The 23,666-nt window shown below is 45.3% G+C and overlaps 1 protein-coding gene across 1 annotated transcript in view; it reads right to left on the reverse strand.

Annotated features, from left to right (window-relative positions):
• The window catches only part of DCPS (decapping enzyme, scavenger), a 35,284-nt gene that overhangs the window by 10,872 nt on the left and 746 nt on the right, over positions 1–23,666 (reverse strand). Inside the window, exons 2-3 of the mRNA XM_039872750.1 lie at positions 22,797–22,971; positions 4,827–4,972 (exon numbers count right to left, since the gene is read on the reverse strand). Coding sequence (XP_039728684.1) covers positions 4,827–4,972; positions 22,797–22,971 — 321 coding nt within the window. The remainder of the gene's footprint in view (positions 1–4,826; positions 4,973–22,796; positions 22,972–23,666) is intronic.

Below are 23,666 nucleotides of genomic sequence, written 5' to 3' on the forward strand. Positions count from 1 at the left end.
TGGCTCTTTAGGTTCTTCCGGGTTCTAAGTGGGCACACACTGCTGCAGCCTCACAGACCTGGTCTGCATGAACCCCCTTCACTGACCACAGGACTAGGGGAAAGCTGTCTCTGTGGACCCTGTCCCACTTTATTCAGGACCATGGCAAAGAGTCAGGTTAGGAGTTCCTCTACAGAGGAAGCTGCCTCCATGCCAGGGTAGGCAAAGGCTTCGGTTCCAGAAATAAATGTGTGGGAGTCCTGCCCCAAGATTTTCATGGTGGTGGGATGAATACCTCTGCCCATCTGGAGCCACAGCAGTCTCAGCTGACATGGACCCTGTATGACAAAGCTGACCTGAAAGCACATAGAGACCTTTCTTGTCAACCCAGGGCTTCCGGCCCTCCCTCACACCATTTGATTTGCTACTATCACAGTCTTCAGTGACCCCATCCTTGGGTACTGTGCAGATGTCACTTTACAATTAAGGTCCTGGTGGTCTCTCCGGAGAAGCCTCCTGCAGGGAGGTTAAGATAAAGCCCCTGTTCTACAGGCTCGAACCCATGGATCTCAGACCTCAGTTCTTCACTTCCTTCAAACTCTGAGTGCCCTTTGCAAACTTGTGAATTGCCCATGCGCATGCATAAAAATTGGATTTTCTCCTGTTAATCTGTCTTTTTAACTTGATTACTAGCCCAGCTCAAAGAACTCAGAGGAAAGTATTACATATATTTTAGCCCCTACAAGAACCCCAGCAGACTTCACTGTGCAGTCCTGGGCCAGAACACTGCCCAGTCCAGCGTGCTGAGAGCTCCCAGAGAGGCATTTCCTGCCTGACTGGAACGTGCCGCCAGAGAAAAAAGCCAGCCAGACCTGACCCGCAGCACCCCAAAAATAAAGAGGCAGGAGGTGGGGGGGTGACCATATGGAGAGCCCTGGTGGGCCCAGCTCACAAGCAGGCGCCCGGAGCCCTATATTTGCCCACAGCTGAGCAGCTCCTACAAGACTGGGTTCATCCCCCACCTAACTAGCTATCACCCTGGGTAAGTGACCTAATTTCTCTAAGCCTTTTGTAAAATGAGACTAATGATATCTACATATTAGGGTTGAGGTGAGAACTGTAAGTGAGCAAATGCATGTGGAAGCACCCAGTTCTTAGCGGGTACCCTAAAAACAGAGGGCAGAGCTTGGAAAGCTCCAACGTGAGGTAGTGTTTGGCCAGTGCCTGGGATGATTGCAATGGGCAATGTGCTAAAGGCTACAAGCCGGACTGGGGAAAGGAAAAGAGAGAGGATGAGAGCAAAGGAGATGGCGCTGATCGAAGGGCAAGAGAGAAGCAAGTGCGAGGCTGGAGTGGCAAGTGGCACCAGGCAGGTGTGGTGTGATGAGTGCAATCTTACTATGTGCCAGGCCCTGTTCTAGTGCCTCACAGGGATCACCCTCACAGCAATCCTAGGAAGCTGGGGCTGTGAGCACCCCGTTTTGCAGGTAAGGGAAAAACAGGGTCAAGGAAGTTCACACAATTCCAACCCAGAGCCTGGTCCCAGAGCCCATGCTCCAGACCACACTGGGAAAGTCTCAGGGAGAACAGGAGGGACCTAAATCCACATGAAGTCAGTCTCAGGCCAGAATCCCAGATGAGAAAGGGAGGGGACCCAGGGAACAAAATTCACACAAATCCTAGAGGGTTACGTAACGGGGAGTGACACCATCTGAAAGCAAGCCTGGAAGACTCAGCCATCTGACAATGATGGGCCTGTGGGTGGGCAATGACAGCTTCTAGATTGGATCTGGAATGGCCTCCTAGCAGTAAGTGACACTGGTAACTCCTCCCTCCTGCTTCTTTTCTTACCTGCCTGCTTGCCCTCTGGCCACCCTTTACCTGCTCATACCTCCAGGTGTCTCAGCTCTGCACTTTCCCATCCTGTTCCCTAGAACTGACACTTGTGTGTACGTAACAGTAGCTACCACTCTGGTGCCTTTTCTGTGCTGCAAACAGCAGCAGGCACGTGATACACGGCACCTCTCTCAGTTTCCACCAGGCCATGAGTTGCATTTTCCAGTCAAGGAAACTGAGTTTCAGAAGTGAAGGACAGTATCACACTGCTCTGAGACAGCAGAATGAAAACCCAAACTTGCCTGACACTGAAGCCTTGACTCAATGACTCACCAACTGGCATTTTTAGCCTGATGATCTCTCGTGCTCTAGAATCAGACATCTCACTGCACTTTTTTACTGGTCATTTTTACTGGAAGTTACAAGTACCAAATTAGAGGGGCCGAATAGGGTAGTGGGCTAAGAGCATTGACGTTGGAGTCAGACCGCCTGGCTTTGAATCCCATCTTTGATGGTCTGTTGTGAAGATTTGATGAGGTGATGCACATAAAATGCTTAGAACAGTTCCTGGCATCTAATGAGGGCTCAGCGAGTCCCAAGCTGAACTTGCTGTCTTCCATATAAGCCCTCTCCACTGTCCACGTCCCCACCCCTCCGCCCCGTCCTAGTTAACGATCCTACTGTCTACTCAGTGCCCAGGCTAGACCTGGAGCCGTCCCAGGCTTTTCCCACACCTCTCCACATCAACCAGTTCCTAAGCTCTACCTCTTAAATCACTACTAAAGCCTTCTCATCTGCCTCAGTTCAAACCCATGCTGGGTTTTACAGTCTTCCTGCTTACACTCTCACCATACTCCAACTAATTCTTTAAATCTGTTCATGTTACCCACATGCTTAAAACTGTGTAGGGGACCCCATTGCCTATAGCAATCATTCTCAAATCTGATGACCATTAGAAACAGACATCTTTTTTAAAATACAGATTTCCCAGCTTAACTCCCTGAGCATTCTGATTCAACAGTAAGACCTCAGGCTCTGTATTTTTTAAAATCTCACCAGACAATCCCAAGGATGAACAAGGTATGGGAACTCCTGGTCTCTTGGACAAATTGACCATGCCTCCTTCCTGGCCCCTGCCTGCCTTCTCCTGTTGTCTCCTGCTGACTCTCCAACTCCCTAGCCCTCTGTGCTTCTGTACTTGCTCGTCCCTGCACCTGGAATGCCTTATATGCCTTGTCCACCTGGTAAACTTCTATTTGTCCCTTAAGACCCAACTGGAGGATCTCCTCCTCTGTGAAGCTCCCCAATGTCTGAGCTGATCACTTTCCCTCTGTGTGACCACTGCATCTCATACGTAAACCATCAAAGTGCTTAACTCGTTATAATGCAGTTGTCAAACTACACGGTCTATCTTCCTATAAGACTATGGGGTATTGCCAATGTTTACCTTGGTGACTCACCAGAGCCTAGCATGGGGCCTGGTACATAGTCGATGCTCAATAAATCTTATGACTGTTACTAGTTACGCTGAGTGCTAGTATACCTCTCAGAAATAGCCAAGAAAGAATATATAAATGCTTGTGCAAAGAGAAGATGGTAGAGTAGAATGCTGTTGTATCATCTTCCAAGAGATCTGTGTAATAGTGCATAAGGTACACATACGACTCACACTGATTATGCTAAAGTCTTCCTCTCTTGAATCTCATATATGTGCAACCAATGCAGCAGAACATATATTCCAGGAGCTCCCTCTAAGATCTTGACAGCAGAAGCTATCTAGGAAGATGAAGACATAGCTCTTTTCCACTTAAGAGACAGAGCAAGTACTGGAACTTTAAAAAAAAAGAAAGAAAAGAAAAAAAAAGAAAAAGTCAGCTTGAGCCAGAGGAATCTTGTGCAAACACTGCACAGGGAGACCATGGCTAATAGGCTGGGAAAGACAGCTGTGGGCACACAGGGCCTCCCACCCATCCTGCCAACCTCCCTTTCCTTCCTCTCCCTGAGTGTATTTATTCCAGTGCCCCTATACCCTTCTTCTGTGCATGGGAAAAATGGCTATGAGTTTCTCCTATTAGAACACCCTCCAACACAATAACCTGAATTTTGGGGAAAGTAAGTGAAAAATACTCAAAGAGAATTAGAGTGAGTGATAAAGACATGGAGACAGTGACAGCCAGTGAGTGAGCAAGAAAATAACTCATTCGTCATATTTAACTCAGAGCATTTACACAGGGCAGAGGCTCTGGTTGGTGCTGAGCCTAGGCCCAAGGAGAAATCAGGATCACTTGGTTAAATGGCCTGCATCTGGTCCACTGGCTAAAGATACTCAGAAGATGCTGCCAACTCCTGAACATAGCCCTTGGGAGGAGGCCTGTACTAAGTCCCCAGGGATAAGAGAGACCTGCCTTCTATGAAACAAGCAAGGGCAAGTTCTTTTACTCTAAGACTCCACTTCTGCAGGCTGGTTTGCTGCAGGCAAAATCAGGAATAAAAGTCTGGACTGGAGCAGGCTTAACCAGGCATCAGTCCTTACCCATTCACAGACCCCTGGTGAGAGCACAGCCACTCTGAGACTGTATCAGGGCTATTATAGGGTAGACACAGATTCTTCCAATGAACAAGGCTGCTTTGAGATCCCCAGGGAGCCCCAGGGACATGCCCGAGACCAGGCTCAATTCCTTTATCAATGACCGCCCTATGTAAAACAGTGACCACTATACCCCAGGACTTTCTATGCCACTTTCCTGCTTATTTTTCTTCACAGCACTCATGGCCTCACATCTCATATGGTCACTTATATATCTGTGTGCTGTCTGACTCCTGCAAGGAAGTAAGCTCCATAAAGTAAGTCCCTACTCCACTGTGCTCTCTGACATAACTCCACAGCTTGTGCTGTGGAACAGTGTTGGCCCCAGGTAAGACCATGACAAACGCCTAAGACACACTGGCCATGGGGATATCACTCCATATCTGACCCCTCTGGGCCAGTCCAAGATGCAGTGGCAAGTCACCTGGATGCTGAGGCTCTGGGACTCCAAGTAGGGTAAGGTGATGTTCCTATAATCGCCTCCTGTCTCTCGAACCAGGCAGAGGTCCTGGCGCAGGTACTTCTGCAGATGCTTCTCTGTGGCCGGGTAAACCACAGTTGTCTTTATATCTGCAATGATACAACACAGCCCAGGACTATGGAGTTAGGCCCACTCTCTGCACAGTCCCGTCACACTCTGGTCCCTACCACAGAAAAGAGACAACCCACCCCCCGCCCCCACCTCTGATTCCCTGACAAAGCAAGCAAAAGGTTGATCCATTCCTACCAGGTGCCTCATGCCACTAAATTCATGAGCTGGGCCACACTTAGAATCTGGAAAACTCACCAACCTACCCATAGCCCTTCCCCCTCTATTTTCTAGGCACAGGAATGAAAGGTTTCTGACTCTTCTCACATATCAAATTTCTAGGTATGTGGGTTTCTGGACCCAAAGCTAAAAATCTGGTTTAAAGGCAAGTAGTCCCCTTAATGCAAAGCAGTACAGAATAGTACAGTGGTTAAAGGCAAGGACTCTGGAGCCCAACTGTCTAAGTTCAAGTCCTGGCTCTGTCTGTCCCTTCCTCAGGACCCAGGCCCCTGTCCAGTTATTTAACCTCCCATGTCCCTACTTCCCCATCTGTCACCTGAGGATAATAGCTCCTATTTCATAGAGTTGGGAGGATTAAGCGAGTTAATACCTGTGAAGAACTTAGAACAACTCCCGACACATAGTAAATATATGTAAAAGTGCTGGCTATTCTTAATCCAGAGTTTCTCAACTTTGATACCACCAGCATTTGGGCCTATATAATTCTTTATTGTAGGGGCTGTCCTGTGCATTGCAGGATGTTTAATTTAACAGCATCTTAGGTTTCTACCAGGATACTAAAAGCCCTCCATCCAGTTGTGATGACCAAAACTGTCTCCAGACATTGCCAAATGTCCCCCGGGGGATAAAACTGCCCACAGTTGAAAACTACTGTTTTCACCAAAAGGAAGTTGTGTAGTTTTTCCTAAACAGACACTAAGCTAAGGTCCTGGTCCGACACCACTTGTTTTTGGTTAAATCCTTTTCTCTATTTCTTACAACATCTACTACAACTATTATCACTACTCTTAACATTTCTATATAGTGCTTCAACATAGGCAGGGAAGGAAAATAGTGTTTTAAAATCAGTTGGGATGTTTCTCAAAAAAACCCATGACCTCCCTGACTCCTTTACTCTAGCTTCAGCTGTGCTTACCTGAGGAAACCGAGAGAGAAGCCCTGCAGGCACATTTAACATCTGACAAATTCTCACACTTGCCTACACACCTCAAGATGCAGCTAAGACCCACCAACCTATACTTCGTATTTGGTCTGAGGAAGTCAATGATTTTAATCTCCATTTTATAGGTGAATAAAAAGTGCTGACTGCAATTCGAGACTTAACCGAAGTCAAGCTGTGAGGTATGGCAGAGGCAAGCTGGAAGTTGTCTTTTCACCCTGAAATTGGTGCTCTTTCAATACCTCCTAAAGCCCAATATTGTCTTCTAACAGCCCAGGGGAGACATCCACAGGTGCTATATCAAGCACATGACCTCCGATCCATCAGTTCTGGCAGGCAAAACAGTACAGCACAAAGATATGGGACCCGAGCTGACATGCGATTCTCCTCTTACTGGCTATATGACCTTAGGCGTGTTATTTAATCTCTGTCTCAGTTTCCTCATTTGTTAAAGGGTGGTCATAAAATCTGCCCCACAGAATTGTTAACGTTCAACAGCACATGTCATCTGGACCCCTGGAGAAGCTAAATAAAAATCACCCCACATCCGGAAAATCTCTGGGTTGGACTCTGAAAGGGAGGCAGGAGCAAAAGTAGTTCCTCGCTTCTCCTTCCCACCACTCTCGTAACAGCCCAGGGTCATAGGACTGGACTGTCTGAAATAGGTCGAATGGCACTGCCATGGTCCTGGCAGTGGACTCTAGGAGAATCTCATGCTATCTGCAGTGCAGCTTGGTAGAGAAGAACAGAGATTCTGGCAGCAATCAGCCTGGGTTCAAATCCTGGCTCTGCACTTAGTAGCTGTGTAGCCAACCTTAGACTGTTGTGAAGAGTCAATGAGCAGGAGATGGGAAGCATTTAGAAAGTAACCCTCGCACCACCAATATACCAGGAAGTGCTACTCAAATGCCCTGCTCTCATTCTTGTTGTGTTCACTGTTACTCGAGTTGCCTGGGCTGGGCCATGGGGAGAAAAACCATGAGAAATGGCACTCCCTCAGCATGGGGGGAGATGGGCTGAGGACAAAGGCAGAACTGATGTTGGAAAATGGCCTAGCCCTGTTGGCAATGGACACACAATCCTGGGCTCATAGCCTGAGGTTCCCTGGCCGCTCCAGATCAGAAAGCTGTTAGGCCTCCAAGCATGTCCCTGTCTGCCAAAGCTTGTCAAAGTCTGCCCCAGCCACCCAGAGTGCTGGGGAAACAGGCACCTCACTGGAACACCCGCTTCTGCCTTCTCCCCAGCAGCAGGGAATAAATAAAGACATTTTCCTGCCTTGATGCAGAAACCCCACTGCTGCACTCAATTCAGCCAATGAATCCTGGGGCCAGCCTTTGGCACACCACCACCAGAAGCCTGGCCTTGACATGCTGGTGTCAGGGATGGGCCCGGCTGGGTTCTATGTCCGCCTGTAGGACTAATCCCCTCAAAACTGGACTGCCTACTGGCTCCCTATCATGGCCAACACAGGCCTCAATCACTGTGCCTAGACCTCTCCCCAACCTCGTTTATTGCTGTTCTCCCCCTTAATGTCTCTGCTCCAGCCACAATGATCTCCTTACGTTTCTACAAACTCACATCAAGCATGTGCCCAATTCTAGGCCTCTTCACTAGCTGCTCCCACTGCTAGGCAGGCCTCCCACTTGAGTCATGGATGCTCCCTTGTGATACTGAGGTCTCTACCCAAAGGTCAGCTCCTCAGAGCTTTCGGACAACCCTGGCTCAAGAAGCACCCCTCTTCACCTCATTAATCTTTGTCTTTCACTCATTACTACTTGACAAGAGAGTACAGACTTACTGTCTGATTCCCCCATTAGAACGTACCTTCCAGGAGGACAAGGACTTTTTTTTTGTGTAACTTTTTAAATGTTTTAATCGTTTCATTCCCAGCACCAGAATAGTACCTGACATACGGTAAGCACTCAACACTTACTGAACAAATGAATAAATGAATCCGGACTTTCAGATTTTAAACCCAGGAAGAACATTTTTGTTCCAAATAGAATAACACCTCTCTGATAAAAAAATCAATGTGTTTCCCAATGCTAAGTTTCTCATTGGCAGCCAAAACAGAACTCTGGTATCTACTTATGCCAATCGAGGTGTTGACCTGCAACGGAACTTCACAAGAAGTTTGGTTGAGAGTTAACGACTAATAAATGTCAAACCACCAGGTGGAAATATGTTGAGAACAGAATATCAACGCACAGTCTAAAAATACCTCCCCACAGACTACTTACTAATTACAAAGGGAAAATACCAAGTGATCAGAGCTAACATCACTCCTAATGTGCCGTGGTGTTCCAGCCAAAAATGCACAACCTGAATCTAATCATGGGGAAATATCGGCAAACCCAAATCCTGGGATATTCTACAAACAAGCAGCTTTACAACTCTTCAAAAGTATCAAAGTTAGGAAAAAGAAAGGGTCAGCTCTGGATGAGAGGACACTAGAGACTGGACTGGACCCTGGATGGGGCAGAGGAGTCCTGCTTCAAAGATAATATTGTAACAATTGGTAAAATTTAATGACGGTCTCTATGTTACATAATAGTTTTGTATAGGTGTGAAATTTCCTAAAATTGGTCATTCTATCCTGATTCTTGGGAGACAGACACTGAAATGGTTAGCAATGAAGGGTTATGTTGTCTGCAACTTAACTTTTCAAATAATAATAATAGTAATAATAATAATAAAAATAATAATAAACTATTATATGTAAACACGGAGCAAGAAAAAGCAAAAGTGGCAAAATGTTAACAAAAGGTGAAGAGCTTTTCTTTTCCATTTTCCACCTCTATGTCTTCTTGCTCTACTTTTAAGGAAGCTTTTTCAATTTCATTTAACCTCTTATTAAATTTTATTTCTGCTATATTCTTAATTTCCAAGAGCTTCTTTTAAAAATTCCTTATTGATTGTATCTTATTTTTATGCATTCAATATATCACAATTTCTATGAAATTAATGATAGTTTCTGAAAATTTCTTCTCCCTGCATAATTTGTTTCCTCCAAGTTTCTTTTCCTTTCTTCCTCCTTCTTGTCTTTTCTTTTTCAACTGAGGCTTTACTCAAAAGTCTGGTCATCCTTGCTTGTCCATCACTCACACCGAAGAAGACAGCACTAAAGAGCTGCTGAGCAGCTCTGTGGACATAGGTGAGTTCATCTGGAGCTTTATTTTAGGATGATCAGGCTATTTCTTTGCATGACAGAACTCCTATGAGTTTAAATCTTTTCTTTTGAGCTGGTCAGGTTAGCCATAGACAACTCTTCCAACTTCATACATGGAGGTACATGAGCCTGGCTGACAGCATTCCAAGTGATGAAGAGGAGAAGTAGCTGGGGGAAGGGCATGAGGATATCTCAACATTCAATATACAAAACTCCATTTACCTACCCTACATATTTCAGTACCACAACACCACCTCAACTGTGCCTAGAACCTCAGACACTGTTTTAACCTCTTCGGAGTCTAATCGCTGGAAGAAGTTACCAGTTATGTGAAGTAAGAAAAGGGAGTTGAGGGACTGCTGCCCAGATTTCCCCTCTGCAAGCTCAGGTTCAGTCTCTCAGATCTGCCAGGTCAGTTACTTCTCCTCCTTTCACTGTAGGTTCGTCTCTTCTCCCTCCCTCTGGTATTTATGGGTTAATTTTTAATTTAATATCATTCTTAGTGAGGATCCTAAAGGAAGCAGGTGGACACTCAAACTTGTCCTTTTAGCCAGAAGCCCATGTCCTTGTCCTTCTGTCTCTCTTATAATGCTTTATATTTCTTTTTAGCTGTTTACTGCCACCTGACCTATTTGTTACTTATGGTCCATCTCCTCCAACTGGACGTAAGCTCCTTGAGAGCAGAGACTTTATTTTGTGCATTGTGTATGCAGTGCCTAAAACAGAACCTGACACATACAAGGCCCTCGCAATATAGTTATAGAACAGAATATATATTATGCTATTTTATTTTTAAGTGTGCATGCACGGATACACACATATCAAACACAGCAAAACTGAAATTTGAGACATATTCCAAGATGTCAAGAGGTTATCTCTGGGTGGTGAAATTATATGTACTGTAATTTTAAATTAGTTTTGGGGGGGTATATACTACATTTTCCGAAACAAATACAGGTCGCTTATGTAACAAATATAGTAAAAACAGAAAAATAGGCCACCCCTTAAAACTGAGTCCCAGAGAAGTTAAGTAATTTGCTCAAGGTCACAGAGTGGCTTGAGTTGAGATATGAACCCAAGCAGTCAGGCTCCTCTATGCAATATTGTTTTCTCAAGGCTACAAGGCCACCTTCTTTTAGGCCTTTCTCTCAGACACCTATGCTGCAGCCATGTTCTCTGAAAAGCAGCCCTCTCAGATAGGAGAAACATGATGAGTCCCAGCCCCTCCAGAGAGACACGTAAACCACTGTCAGCAAAACCAAAGGGCATAATGAGGTGCCAGGGCGACTGGGGCTGCAGACTGGGAGGTCTGGGAGTACGTCAGAGCATGCTGAGACCAACAACAGTGATGCCCCAATGCTCGCTGCAATGCAGCCTGGAAAGTACAAGGAAGGAGAAGCCCACTCCCTCAGCTCTGGAGGGCTGTCTGAGGAGCAGTGTCACTGGGGTATACTGCTGCCAAATGCTGGGCTAGAACAGGCTCTGGAGAGGAGCACAGAGGGACTGAAGGCGACCCTGCTCACAAGAGAGAAAAACAGCTCTTTCAAATTATTCCCGCCCCTCCACCAATATGACAGTGCTGGATGGTGAGGAAGGAGGCCTGGGGTGGGGGTCCCAGAAGAGGGGCCTGTGGTGGTTGTGCAGCCCCTGTGAGGCCTGGACCGCAGCTCTGTATCTGCAGGGATGTTCTGGCAGCAGGATGGTCACACAATGCATCCCAGATGAACAGCGGCCCTGTACACACATATTCCTTCTCTCTGTAGCTCAGACGAGCAGGCTGATGTGCCCTGCTAGGACAGCTCTGTCCTGCCCATCAAGACCCTGAAGGTCTTCTAAAAGGCCTTCTCCAATCAATAAAGCCATCTCCTGTCCCCTACTCGGACACAAAAGCTCAACTCCTTTCAGAGGTGGGAGGCAGAGCTATGGAGAGGAAAGAGCAGCTGCCTCCTTTGCTCTCTGCCAAAGCTGGCTTAGCTAAATCCCCAGGAAAATGCTGTTGCACATGAAACAAGAAAATGCAAACCACAGACAGTCTGCTCTCCTTCCCATACACATGTTTAAACAAGACTGCTTTCCAGCACTTGCTGATGGCTTCCACACGATGAGGTCATTTCCATGGCTCCGTCTGTGGCTTTTGCTCTCCCTTCGCTATGATGAACCAGTTTCAACTTATTTGACCCAGATGTGCAGGCCCAGGAGAGCAGGGAAGGAGCAACAGCAAAACATGATCTGAGTGTGAAACCTACCTCCATCTCCCCTCCACAAGAGCCAAGCAGAGCCACCCAGGTGACAGGCTAGATGACCTAGACTGGGAAGGCACTCCACCAAAGGGCTCCTAGAGGAGGGCTGGTAAGGGAGAGGCTGGTGGAGGGGTCTCCCAGAATTGCCTTTCCTTTCCTCCTCTTGGGCCTCTCCTCTGGCTAGATAACACTCTCCTCCATCCTGGCCTCTGATGACCAGAGAGAACAGGCCAGAGGCTGAAGAGGAGGCAGCCATGCTCCAGTCACAGGTCGAGGAGGGGTATTCCCTGTCCTCCACTGCAGGGATACTGGGAAACTCAAGGTCTGAGGAGACCACCAGATTGAGGATAAACAAGGCTGAGGGGTGTGGTCAGGATCCTACTGGAAGCCTCAACCAATCCACAGCAAACCTCAAACCTCTAATTACCTGTCTCAACGGAAGCACAGAGATGCTCTTAGAGACAGAGAGGCAGATGCTGATTTTAGCAAGACCCTGGATCTGACAGGCTCCTTAACCCCTCAATCCTCTGAGGCCCAAGAGGGAGAGGAGGGGGTATGACAGGGTTTAACAGACCCACAAGCAAATTTGGTAACTCTGAATGCAGCCCTGGGAGTGACTGGGGTAATCTTTGGTTATATCATATAGGAAGCGGTTCTTTAGGAACAGGAAATGCCGCTTTAGGGTAGCTATGGGGCTTAGGGCACTCCAAAAATTCCATTTGAACAGAGGGCTGATATCTGAGATAACAAAGCTGCTGAGTGGCAGTCCTGGCCTTAGAACTCTAAGACCTCCACTTTCCTACATGCAGGAAGAAACTATTCTGGGGTTGAGCAGACCAGACTATAAGAGCTATTAGAATGAATACTCAGAAATTCAAAAATTTAGCCTCTCTCAACTTCCTGTCTAAAGATGTTTCCTAAATTCACTCTGAAAGGAGCACAGGTAGGTTTTAGTGCAACTTCAACAGACACTGCCATATTGTGTGGGGGCAGGAAGGGAGGAGAAGGCCAAAGGCACAGGATACCTCCTCTACGGAGAGGAGCCCAGGACTACCAGAATCCTAGATTATTGCTCACTAAGAAGTGTGGATCGGGAGTGGACAACCAAACAGGCTGGCAGCCATAGCTGGAGCCAAGCAGTAGAAAGGAACCAGCTATCCTGTGGGTAATCTGCCTTTGCCCGCTGGTCCTGAGTAAGCTGACTTTTCTGCTGACTTGAGCCTTAAGACTACCACAGAGTCTTGGTAACTTGCCCCATCTGAGAGAGGGAAAGAACACTAGGCTTGTGGTGGTAGCTACAACTCAGTTACTCAGAATCTATTCACTTCTAAATAGGCTCTGAATGCAATGGCTTCTCCCAGCCTCACAGAAGCCATGAGTCTAAAGAAGGAATTAAACAGGAGACCTCTTCTGTTCATGAGGGCATGGAGGAGGCAGCATTCAAGGGCTCTGAGGTGAGGTGGTAGGGAAAAGAGAGCATGGGCCAATCAGAGTCAAGAAAAAGGTAGAGCCCAGAGTCTAAAGAAGGAATTAAACAGGAGACCTCTTCTGTTCATGAGGGCATGGAGGAGGCAGCATTCAAGGGCTCTGAGGTGAGGTGGTAGGGAAAAGAGAGCATGGGCCAATCAGAGTCAAGAAAAAGGTAGAGCCCAGATTCTGGGTCAAGAATTTTATTCATGTGGTAGGAACCTTTCTATCTTGAAATTTCTGCTTGTTCTTATTCCACTGCCTTTCCAAGCCCTTGCTCACTTGTGTGTCAGGAGCTCTGAAGTATTCAAGGAGAAAAGCAGACAGAAACCTGCCGTCTTTAGGTGGCCTCAATTGATGAAACCAAAGGAGTAAGGAGAGACTCTTATAGGCTCGCTCACCTTTTTCCTGTCCCATTAACAAAGCCCAGCTAATGCCAGGTGCCTACCCCACAGCTCTGTCCACACTGTTGCCTTCACAGGAATACCTTTTCTACCACCTGCCCTCTCATTACCAAGTCCAGCCCATCCCAGGAGGCCACCATGTCTCCAGGTGTAGGAGTAGCCACCTCTGCAAACTCCAACCCACCAGCTCCCAGTGTGTACCCCTCCATGGTGCCAAGTGCTCCTCATTAGCATGTCAAAGGTATGTCTCCAGAGTTTGGTGTAAATCACCAGAGTTTGGGGTCCATGCGTCTTGGGGGTATATAGTACTTGATGAACTGACAAGCTCTGCACGATGAGGGTCATTCAGACTGTGAAGTAAGGAAGGCCCCAATCCAGGCTAATCTTTTGATCTGCTTCTATCTATCCAAGTGTCAAATGAATATATTCTCAAATATTTCCGATCCTTTTCATTGAAGTAAACAATAGTTGGGTGTTCATTATTCTAGTTTATTCTTTAATGAGTTTGCGTATATATGAACATATCTACATAAAAGTCTTTTTAAGCACAAGTGGGATGATCCTTTAGGGGTTATCTGTGACCTCCCAAATCTCCCAAGACAGTTCATATAGATCTTCTTCCTTTGTAATAAATGTGTAGTAGCCTTGATAACTGCCTCCCCACCCTCTGTTGCCAACAGGAGTCACTTAGGTTGTTTTTGTTTTTATATTTTCCCTATCATAAATGATGCTGCAATGACCATTCTTGCACCTCTTTGTGCATGTGTGTGAGCAAGTGTTTCAGTCAGACATCTGGAAGTAGAAATGTTAGGTCAAAGGAACACAGCTTTTAGAATTTGTGGATCTGGCCATGTCCAATGTACACCCGACCCACTGTGCATGAGCACCTGAAAGAAACTGAGGTATCTGTCTCAGCTCACCAACATGAGCTCTATCTGGGTGTGGCCTCAATGGGGTAAATTCTCTATGGTCTAAGCTACCTATACCTACAGAGCCCCCACCCAGCATATCTAGACATACATGGAAGGCCCTCAATCCTACTTAATGGTGGCTCTCAGATCATTTCGAAAACCCACTGCAATGGCAGTAAGGAAGAACAAAAGGGAACAAACCCATAACAGTGACGGGAACAAGAGTGGGGAGGCAGCAGAAAGAGAGATTGCAATTCATTTCTAGAAGTCAGGAAGTGGACGGCAGCATGTAAATGGAGGAGACAACACTGAAAGAAACTGCAGCCAAGAGCATACGACGGGCTATGTGAAAGTGACTGCCAGCCTTGCCGTGGGAACCTGGGGGAGGATCTGGGTTCTGAATAAGCAGGTACAGAGAGAGGGCAGAAAGGGAGGTGAAACTGGAAATTAGGATCAACTAAAGGGCTATCTAGAGAACGGCAGTATCAATTGGCTCGATCCAGCACCAAACCCTCACCCCAGGGGCAGGCTCTTAATGCCAGGCGAAAATAGGAGGGCTGTCCTCCAAAGACATGAAACGATGGACCAGAGCAGGGGTTGGCAAACTCTTCTGTAAAAGTTTAATAGTAAATATTTTAGGTGTTGTAGGCCATAAACAGTCTGTTTTTCATATTCTTGGTTGTTGTTTTTTAAATAAAACCTTTATGGACTAGAAAGCGTGAGGGCTCCAGAGTGGGCACTGGTGCCTCCAGAGTGCCAGTCACACTGCCAGTCACACTTAGGCAAGGCCAGCCAACCAAAAAGCCCCCACCCACACAACCCTGGTGCAGCTATGCATCCAGAAAACTGGTCTATTGTGGAAACAGACCTAGCAATGGAGAGCAGACAAAACCCACATCAGATCACTAGACTATTAGGCTGGTTCTTGTAAATACAAATGAGCTAACATTCACCAGACATTTAGGGAAAACCAGCAGCCTGAAAGAGAATGATCAAAATAAACAACCAGAACCAGAGCCCAGAGGAAATGAGATCAAGGGTCAGGAGATAATTTTTAAAACAATTTTTAAAACATTTCTAATTAGTGTGTCAGAGAAAGTAAACCCAATCTGGCCTCTGTAGAGCAAGAAGCTATGGAAATGATATAATCAGAACGAGAGGGAAGAAAATTAAAAATATGATTGCCAAATTAAAACCTTCATTACAAGGTCTGGAAGACAAAGTTAAGACAATCTACCAGACTGTAGAAAAAAAGATATAGATAGGGAAAGTAAGAATAGAAGAAGCAGAAAGCTGGGAAGGAAGTCTCAGGTGGAGAGTATGCCTAAAGAATCGGCTGTCCAGATTGGAGCAGCAGGAGACAGCATTCTGAAAACAATGTTTCAAGGGAGAGAGGGAAAAAGGAGATATGTAATGAATTACCCAACTAAGTGGCTGGATAATTTCAAAAACATAGTAAAGGTACAATATTCTTTTAACAACAATTTTTTTTTTTAAAGAGGCAACTAGAAACTTTGTGAAAGCAAAAGCAAATAAAATGATGATTCAAGTATGAAACAAACTAAACAGCAGCATGATTTGGAGGAATCAAGTGGCACGTAACTCCAAGTGGCACGGAGTTATGCACTAGGAAGGTAGACAAGGAACTTCTGCTTAAGGGTGAGGCACACATCAATATGGCCACAATAATGCGAGCACTGTGTACTTTGCCAACCGAGTCACCTTACAGACACAGCATAGAAGACTTCATTATAGCTCTCCAACAGAACATACCATGACAGTGCGAGATACAAGCAGAGCTGACTGGTAAGTTGAGAGACAGCAAAGGATGGAAGGGTTGGTGGGAAGGAGGCATTGAGATTTTCACCTGACAGAGTGATAAAACCTAAAGTAGATTTCAGTATATTTAGGATTCAATACAATTAAAAAAAAAAAAAAAACTCTAATAATAATAATAATATAAACATCAAAAACTGGGAGGAGAGGGGACAGAAGGAGAGAAAAGTACAAGCATACTTCAGAGATATTGCAGATTCGGTTCCAGACCGCTGCAATAAAGCGAGTATCACGATAAAACCAGTCACACAAACTTTTTGGTTTCCCAGTGCATAGAGAACTTCTGTTTACTACTGTACTGTAGTCTATAAGTGTGCTAAATAGCATTATGTTAAAAAAAAAAAAGTCATACTTTAATTAAAAATACTGTATTGCTAAAAAATGCGAACCATCATTTGAGCCTTCAGCAAGTTGTAGTCTTTTTCCTTGTGGAGGGTCTTACTTCAATTTGTAAAAATTCAGTTATCAGCAAAGTGCAATAAGGCGAAGTGCAATGAAACAAGGAACTGAGCTGAACCTTTCATCACCCACTGTAGGGACTTGATAATGTCAAAATCTGATAAATTAAGAAAGAGTTGCATAAGCATATTATTCAGTCTGGAGGAAACCACCAGAGCATTTTCTTGATAGTAACTGCTTCTGGAAAGCAGACCAGGGTGGGGCAGAGTGGCCCCAGAGCCTATACCTGCTCATATAAGCCCTCTAGCTACTTATTTGACCACGTGTTGGTGTGACTGATAAATGCCCTAGCCCAGAGACTCTTATTTGGTAGGTCTAGATTCTGTATTCATAAAAGTTCCTTTGTAGTTTTGATGAATAGTTCTAGGTAAGAACCACAGTACTAAAGAACCTCTAGGTTCCACTCAAACCTTAGAAATTATGATTTCATAGGACACAGAAGCCCCCTGAGGCAGGCCAGCCAGCTATTTGATTCCTCACTCTTCATTCAGAGAAATGGAGTCTCATGGCAATTCCATGACTTGCCCTGATGCCGTGCGCTGGCTGTGCCTGGGGGAGTTTCTCATGTCAGATGACTGTGGCACTCTTCAACACCTACTCTAGCAGTGACCTGGCAAGGCTTTCCCTGTTGGTCACTATTCAGAGGACTCTTGGCCTTCAGCTCAGCTGCCATGGGAGGGCTGCTAAAGACACCCACAGGGATAGGGTGAGACGCCTGTGCGAGTCTGTGCTGGAGCGAGGCCTGCAGAGCCTGGTACCAGGCCTTCTCATCCAGTTGCTGGTGGACCTCCTCACACTGCCTTGCCCTGTTCTCCAGGGCTGGCACCAGCCTGGAGTGCACTCCAGCACAGCACGACTCCCCGTCCCCTGGAGAGAGAAGGGTCAGGGCCCACCACTCCTCTGCCCCAGAGAAAAGGCAGTGGGGGGAGGGGGACAAAAGTCTGCTAATGCCCAAAACCCAGAGGAAGGCGGCCTGAATCAAACACCTTTACTTTCAGCAACAGTGACTAGAAATCAAATTTGAGAATGAGTAAGAACCCTATAATTTAGTGGGGAAAGAATCTTAGTTCTTCTAAGGACCTGCCAGTTTTTCTTAACTTTTAATAGGGAAATATATTGTACATATAAAACGGGTGTGTACATATACATATACATATGTATATAAATGTAAAACATGGTTTAAAGACCTAAAATAAGAGAACACACACATGCAAGGAGCATGCAGTCCAAGAAACATTACCTCTCTGTCCCGCACCCACCACGGATAATTATGTTGCTGAATAAGGTGTTAATTGTGTCTTTTTTTGTCTTCCTAGCTTTATTATGTATGTACCCTAAGCAGTATAGTTTAGTTCTGTTTGTTTTTCAACTTCATCTGGAATCACACTGAGTGTACTTTGTGTCTTGCTTTTCTTATAGTTCATTTTCACTGCAATAGAGAAACAGCCTAACACATGAAAACACCTAGATTTATTTATCTATTCTATTGTTAGTTGATATCCGGTTGTTTCTATTTTTTTCTATCATGAACAAAGCTGCCAAGGAAAGTCTTATAGGAACAGCTAGTCTTTTAATATGCTCCTCCTCAACAAGTCCTCACTCTAAACTCGGGGGTACAGGTTTCACCTCGGCTAAGAACACAGGAAGGTAAACCCAGACTATAGCTGAGTACTGGGAGTCCTCTGCAACCAAAAGATGATGTGATTCTCAGGATCCCTCCACTCCTTGCCCTGCCCTCACTCACACAAACACCTTCTCCTCCTCTGAACCTGAGATTCCACACCCCTGCTCTACATCAGAAAACAATTGGCCCTTTTAGACACAGTCTGGATTTGAGTCACGCCCCTCTCCCTAGTATCTCCCCCACTTTTTCCCAGGTAAGTGGGAACAGAGATCTCAGTGAAAGGGCTCCATTGATAGGCCATGGGCATGAGAGCGTGAGAGCTGGAGCAACAGGACGTGATCCAGGCTCTGCCCTGCCTGATGGCCAGAAGCAGCACTAAGATGCTAGCCATCTGGCCCCTGGGTCCTCACATTTACCACATGGCTGCAGGGGGAAGAAAGGTAACCTGCCCATGGTCAGGGCCAAACTTTTTTCCATGTTACATATATTGTTCCACTTAAGGCTCACATAATTTCAAAGGTGGAAAATAACAGAAAATGACTAACACTTATTGAATACATACTGTATGCCAGCTGCTGTGCTGAGTGCTTTACATACCTTCTCTCAATGGGTCATAACCCATGACAGTGGTGATGAAATTAATTTCGGAGGTTAAGACCAGAATTAAAAAAAGGGAAACACGCGAGACTGTAATTAAGTTAGAAGACTAGTGTTCCACAAAGTAAGGGTAGGATTGCTTTGCAAACATTTTGTTTCCCTTATATCTATGTGTATTTATTCATAGGTACTGGGTCACAATGTAAAATGTATTTCTCACTGTGGGCAGAGGCTAAAAAATTGTGTTACCTTATCTCATTATTTCATAACCAGCCTAAAGTATGTTCAGTTTCTAACCTAATTTAACAAGAAAATAACTGAAGTTACTCCACCAAATTCATCTGTGCCATACACCATAGCCACCAACTGCCCCTCCAAGCTCCCAACAGAAAGCCTAACATCTAGCACAGTACCTAGCACGTAGCAGGCACTACATCTTTGTTAAACGAATACAGAAACTTCCTAAGTCCTCAGAGTTAATGAGTGGCAAAGCCAGGTTTCCAGTGCAGCTATGTCTGTCCTGAGGCTTGCTTTTGACCACTGCACTACATTAAAACTCGAACAGCACGACATTGCCTCAGGCCACACCACTAGTAAGTGTTAGCACTCGGGCAAGACCCAAGCATTTCAAACTCTGATGTCTATGGTCTTTCATGTCAGTGGGATGGGGAGCAGCCTCTCATGGTTGGCTGAGATTTAGAGGGGATAAATAAGAAGACTACGAAACCTCCAGGCTAGAAGAAAAATTTGCCAATGACCAGAGAAATACCAACAGAAATCAGGAAAGTGGCCAGCTCAGAAATGGATGGTGGTGGGGGGTAGTGGGGTCCCAGGAAGGAAGTCTGTAAACACAGCAGAAAAACTCAAGGAGCAATTGTGCAGGGGGCTCACAGGGCTGACGCTGTAGGAAACCACACATTATGGCCCCTTCAGGCAGTGTTAAGACTTGGTGACTAAGATTGGAGATGCAGGGCTGAAAAAGCACGGGCACAGGGGTCAAAGGAACCGGCCACAGGAATAGTTTGGCAAATACATTGGCAATGCTGCCACCTTGTGGCTGTGGAATGCTTGGCCCATAGGAAAAAATAAGACGGTCAGCTTGTGGTTTCATTCTTTAGTAGGCATCTACTGAGCACCTAATATGGGTCTGGCTGCTGGTGACTGGAAATGGGTCTGACATGGCTCCAACTTTCAATGACCTCTGTTCCTTACATCCAGGCAGTGACCAAATCCACTGAGTTTACTTCCCTCTTTTCATAATAACAAAACTGTGAGGGCATAGATGGCATCTTATTCATCTCTGAAGCTGCAGTACTCAGCAGAGGGCCCAGCACATCACAATAAGAATGGCGGCTACTCATGGGGAAGATGGTTAAAAATGTTGTAATAAATATGTAAGGGACAAGAGAGGGTGCTAGTTTTAGTGGGGTGATCACTTTGCAAGTTATGTGGATCTCTGATCACTATGCTATACAACTGAAACTGGTATATTATTGTATACCAAATATAATTGAAAAAAAACCCTCATTGAATTGTACAATGTAAATACAGGCAACTAACTGTCTATTACATTTCAATAAAGATGAAGAAAAATGAAAAAAAAAAAAGAATGGCAGTTACTATTTAATACGTGGTAAGTACTTTTAAATATGTTAGTGCGTAGATTCTCAGTTTACCTATGAGACTTCCAAATGGAGATGTCAGTAGGTATTTATTTCAATATGAGCCTAGAGTTCTTAGAAAAGTAGGGATGGAGAAATAAACAAGGGCATCACCCACACATAGATGACTCCCAAAGTTTAATGTGCATGACTTGGCTAGGAATTTTGCTAAAACTAAGATGCTGATTCTGAGGTCTACGGTGGGGCCTGAGATACTGCATGTCTAACAAGCTCCCAGGTGATACCAATACGGCTGGTCCACACTTTTGAGAGGGAAAAATATGAATCAGGGGTTGATAAACTTGCCAGAAGGTCAAATCTGCCCCACAGCCTGTTTTTGTATATCCTGCAAACTAGGTATTTTTCATTTTTAAAGGGACGTAAAAAAAGAAAAGGAATATGTGACAGAAACTATGTGTGGCTCCTAAAACTTAAAATATTTACTCTCTGGTCCTTTCTAGAAACAGTCTGCCAACTCCTCATCTAGAAGATCATCAAAGGACAGGATGTATAGCTAATCATGAGAGAGATGAGAACGGAGCTCTGAAGCAAAATGTTATGACTTCTAAATTACCAGGCCTCGTTTGGGTAGGAAAAATAAAAGTATAATGAAACGTATGTCAACACTTATGCTAAGAAGACAGCTCTGGATAAGATGAGGTAACATCTGAGGCACCTAGGTGAGAGAGTGAGTTGTACTACGAAAAAGGTAGACATTTGGGGTTCTGAATGGGGAAGAGGACCTGTGGTGAGATGATAACCAACTAGCTCTTTCAGTACTTAGAAAAAAATGACAACTAGAAAGACAGGGAGGGCCACCACCACTTGTGTGCAGTATCACAGAAGTACTGGAAAAATAAAATGAAAAGATAGTGAATTCTACAGGGTTGCTCTGTGTAACAGAACCTTATGAATTTTGGATGAGGGTGGGGAGGGTGGAGAGAGGGATGGGGGGAGGTGAAAGAAAGGGGTGGCAGCAGAATAATGGCCCCAGAGTCTGTCATCTGGAGACTGCCCCAAGTGCTGTTTGGCTACAGAGCCTTCTGTCACCCTTCTGCCATCCTATGTTGAAGGATACATTTGCTTAAATGTCAACGCCTGAGAAAGTAAATACAGCTGTCCATTTCTGTCAACCTGAACCAATCAATCTGGCTCTCTTTCAATGGAGGACAAGGCTGTTTTACTTGCAATTGTGCAAGGTTTGCCTGCCTCGCATCAAGTGTTCACATATATTTCCAAAAGACAACAATAGCACCCTTTCTTGGGGATACGGAAAAGACTAAATCTATGAGAAAGGCTGTGGCAGGATATCCACAAAGCCAAAGTGTTCTTAAATGCCAGAGAGCAAATAAAAAGACAGAAGGATATGTGCTGCAAAGCAGATGCCAGAATTTCTTGGTCAGAAGGAACCTTCAAGGTCAACCAGTCTCCTTCAAGCTTCTTACTAAATCTGCCTACTAAATCTAACCATCTAAAGGAAGAAAGCTCACATCATGCCTGACTTTTAGCATGAAATACTCTTCTTCCTCTTTTTAATAAGTTAAAAAAATACTTGCAAACAAAAACAAATCTCTACCTTTTAACCCACGAGTTCCTGCCCTTCTCAAGTCCGTCCCCCTTGATCACAGTGTCTACCCTACTGGAAAGTAAGTTCTTTCAGGGAAGAAACTGATTCTTGCAGCACCCAGCACTGCTCATTTCACTGCAGTGTGGGGCGCAAGTCCTCATCTACTGAAAGATCTCAGTGTTCCTGTCACCTATGAGCTGTGTGATCTTGGCCAAGTTACTTAACCTTTCAAAACCTCAGTTCCCTAACCTGTAAAGTCCTATCACGACAGGCTATTTTGAGGATAAAACACAATAATACATGTAGAATACTTGGAATGGCAGCTAGCACAATAGTAAGTTTAGAAAGTATTGACAATCATTCAGTTAGTAAACGAACCTGTTCTCTCCCATGAATCACAGTCCCTTTTCAAAACATACTACACCAGAGCACAGTTTCTCAACCTTGGAACCACTAACATTTCTTGTTGTGGGGGCTCATGCTGTGGTTCATAGGATATTTAGCTGCATCCCTGACCTCTACCCTCCAAGTACCAGCAACAACCCCACCTTCACAGTTATGACAACCAAAAATTGTCTTCTGAGATTGCCAAATGTTTTCTGGGAGGGCAAAATCCCCTCTTCTTCCACTGAGAACTATGAATATGCACTAAACTATGTAAGTCAGTTATGAAGTAGCCATCACATACCCTAAATTCCCACCATCCCCCTCTCCCTCCACATGCAGCCACTTTAGCCATCACTTGCTCACCACTCAGTTGCCTTGGAGGGAACATGTGATAGGTGCTGTAGATATCATTGGAGAACTGTAACTGGAGCTCAGGGCTACCCATCAGGAGCTGGGTCACATGGTCCACCTGAAATGGTGTCTTCTCCAGGATCACAATGGCGTCCTCTCCATCCCCATCTCCAGAGGATTCATTTACCTATTAGGCAGAGACAACATCGGTGGGCCCAGGGGCAGAGCCACAGGTGTGGTCTGGAGAATAGAGGCAGAAGCTCCTGGGGCTTGGGAATTCCCAACATTTGGGATTTCCTTCCCTGTCGTTTCCCTCTGGCCAAGTCTAGCCAATAGCACTCATGCAGAGGGGGCATCTCATTAATCCAAATCCTTGGGGCAGTCTCACATCTTTCTCCTAAAAGATGTAAAGCTTCTCAGCTGTTTTCTCTCACCAGGCTTCTGTCATATTCTCCCCATTTTACAGATGAAAAAGGTCTAGAGAAATTAAGTGACTTGCCCAAGGTCACAGGAAGTCACTGTTGAAACAGAAACCAGAAGCTGAGTGTTTAAGAACACTCTCACTGCTAAAATCTTCAGCAGGTGCTGCAAACTGAAGACAGGTGAGGCTGAACAAACCTGACAGAAGCTTGTGAAAGACAAGAAACAGAGAGAAGGAAGCCTAGGCCCCAGTCCCCCAATCCTCTCAAAATGAAAGCTCCTGCTAGGAGTTCTGGGGAACCCTAACACCTTCCCTTAGCTAGGTGTCCTCACCAGTTCCCGGGACGGTCTTCAGGCTCTCCTCAGTCGCTGCTAGAGAGCTGAGCACATGGTATTTTAGCTAGCTATGTGTATCTGTCTACCCCAAGATACTCTGCACTCCTGAAAATCAGAGATGGTAAC

This window comes from Pteropus medius, unplaced genomic scaffold, assembly GCF_902729225.1.
Source record: "Pteropus medius unplaced genomic scaffold, Ma_sr-lr_union100, whole genome shotgun sequence".
Taxonomy (NCBI): Eukaryota; Metazoa; Chordata; class Mammalia; order Chiroptera; family Pteropodidae; genus Pteropus; species Pteropus medius.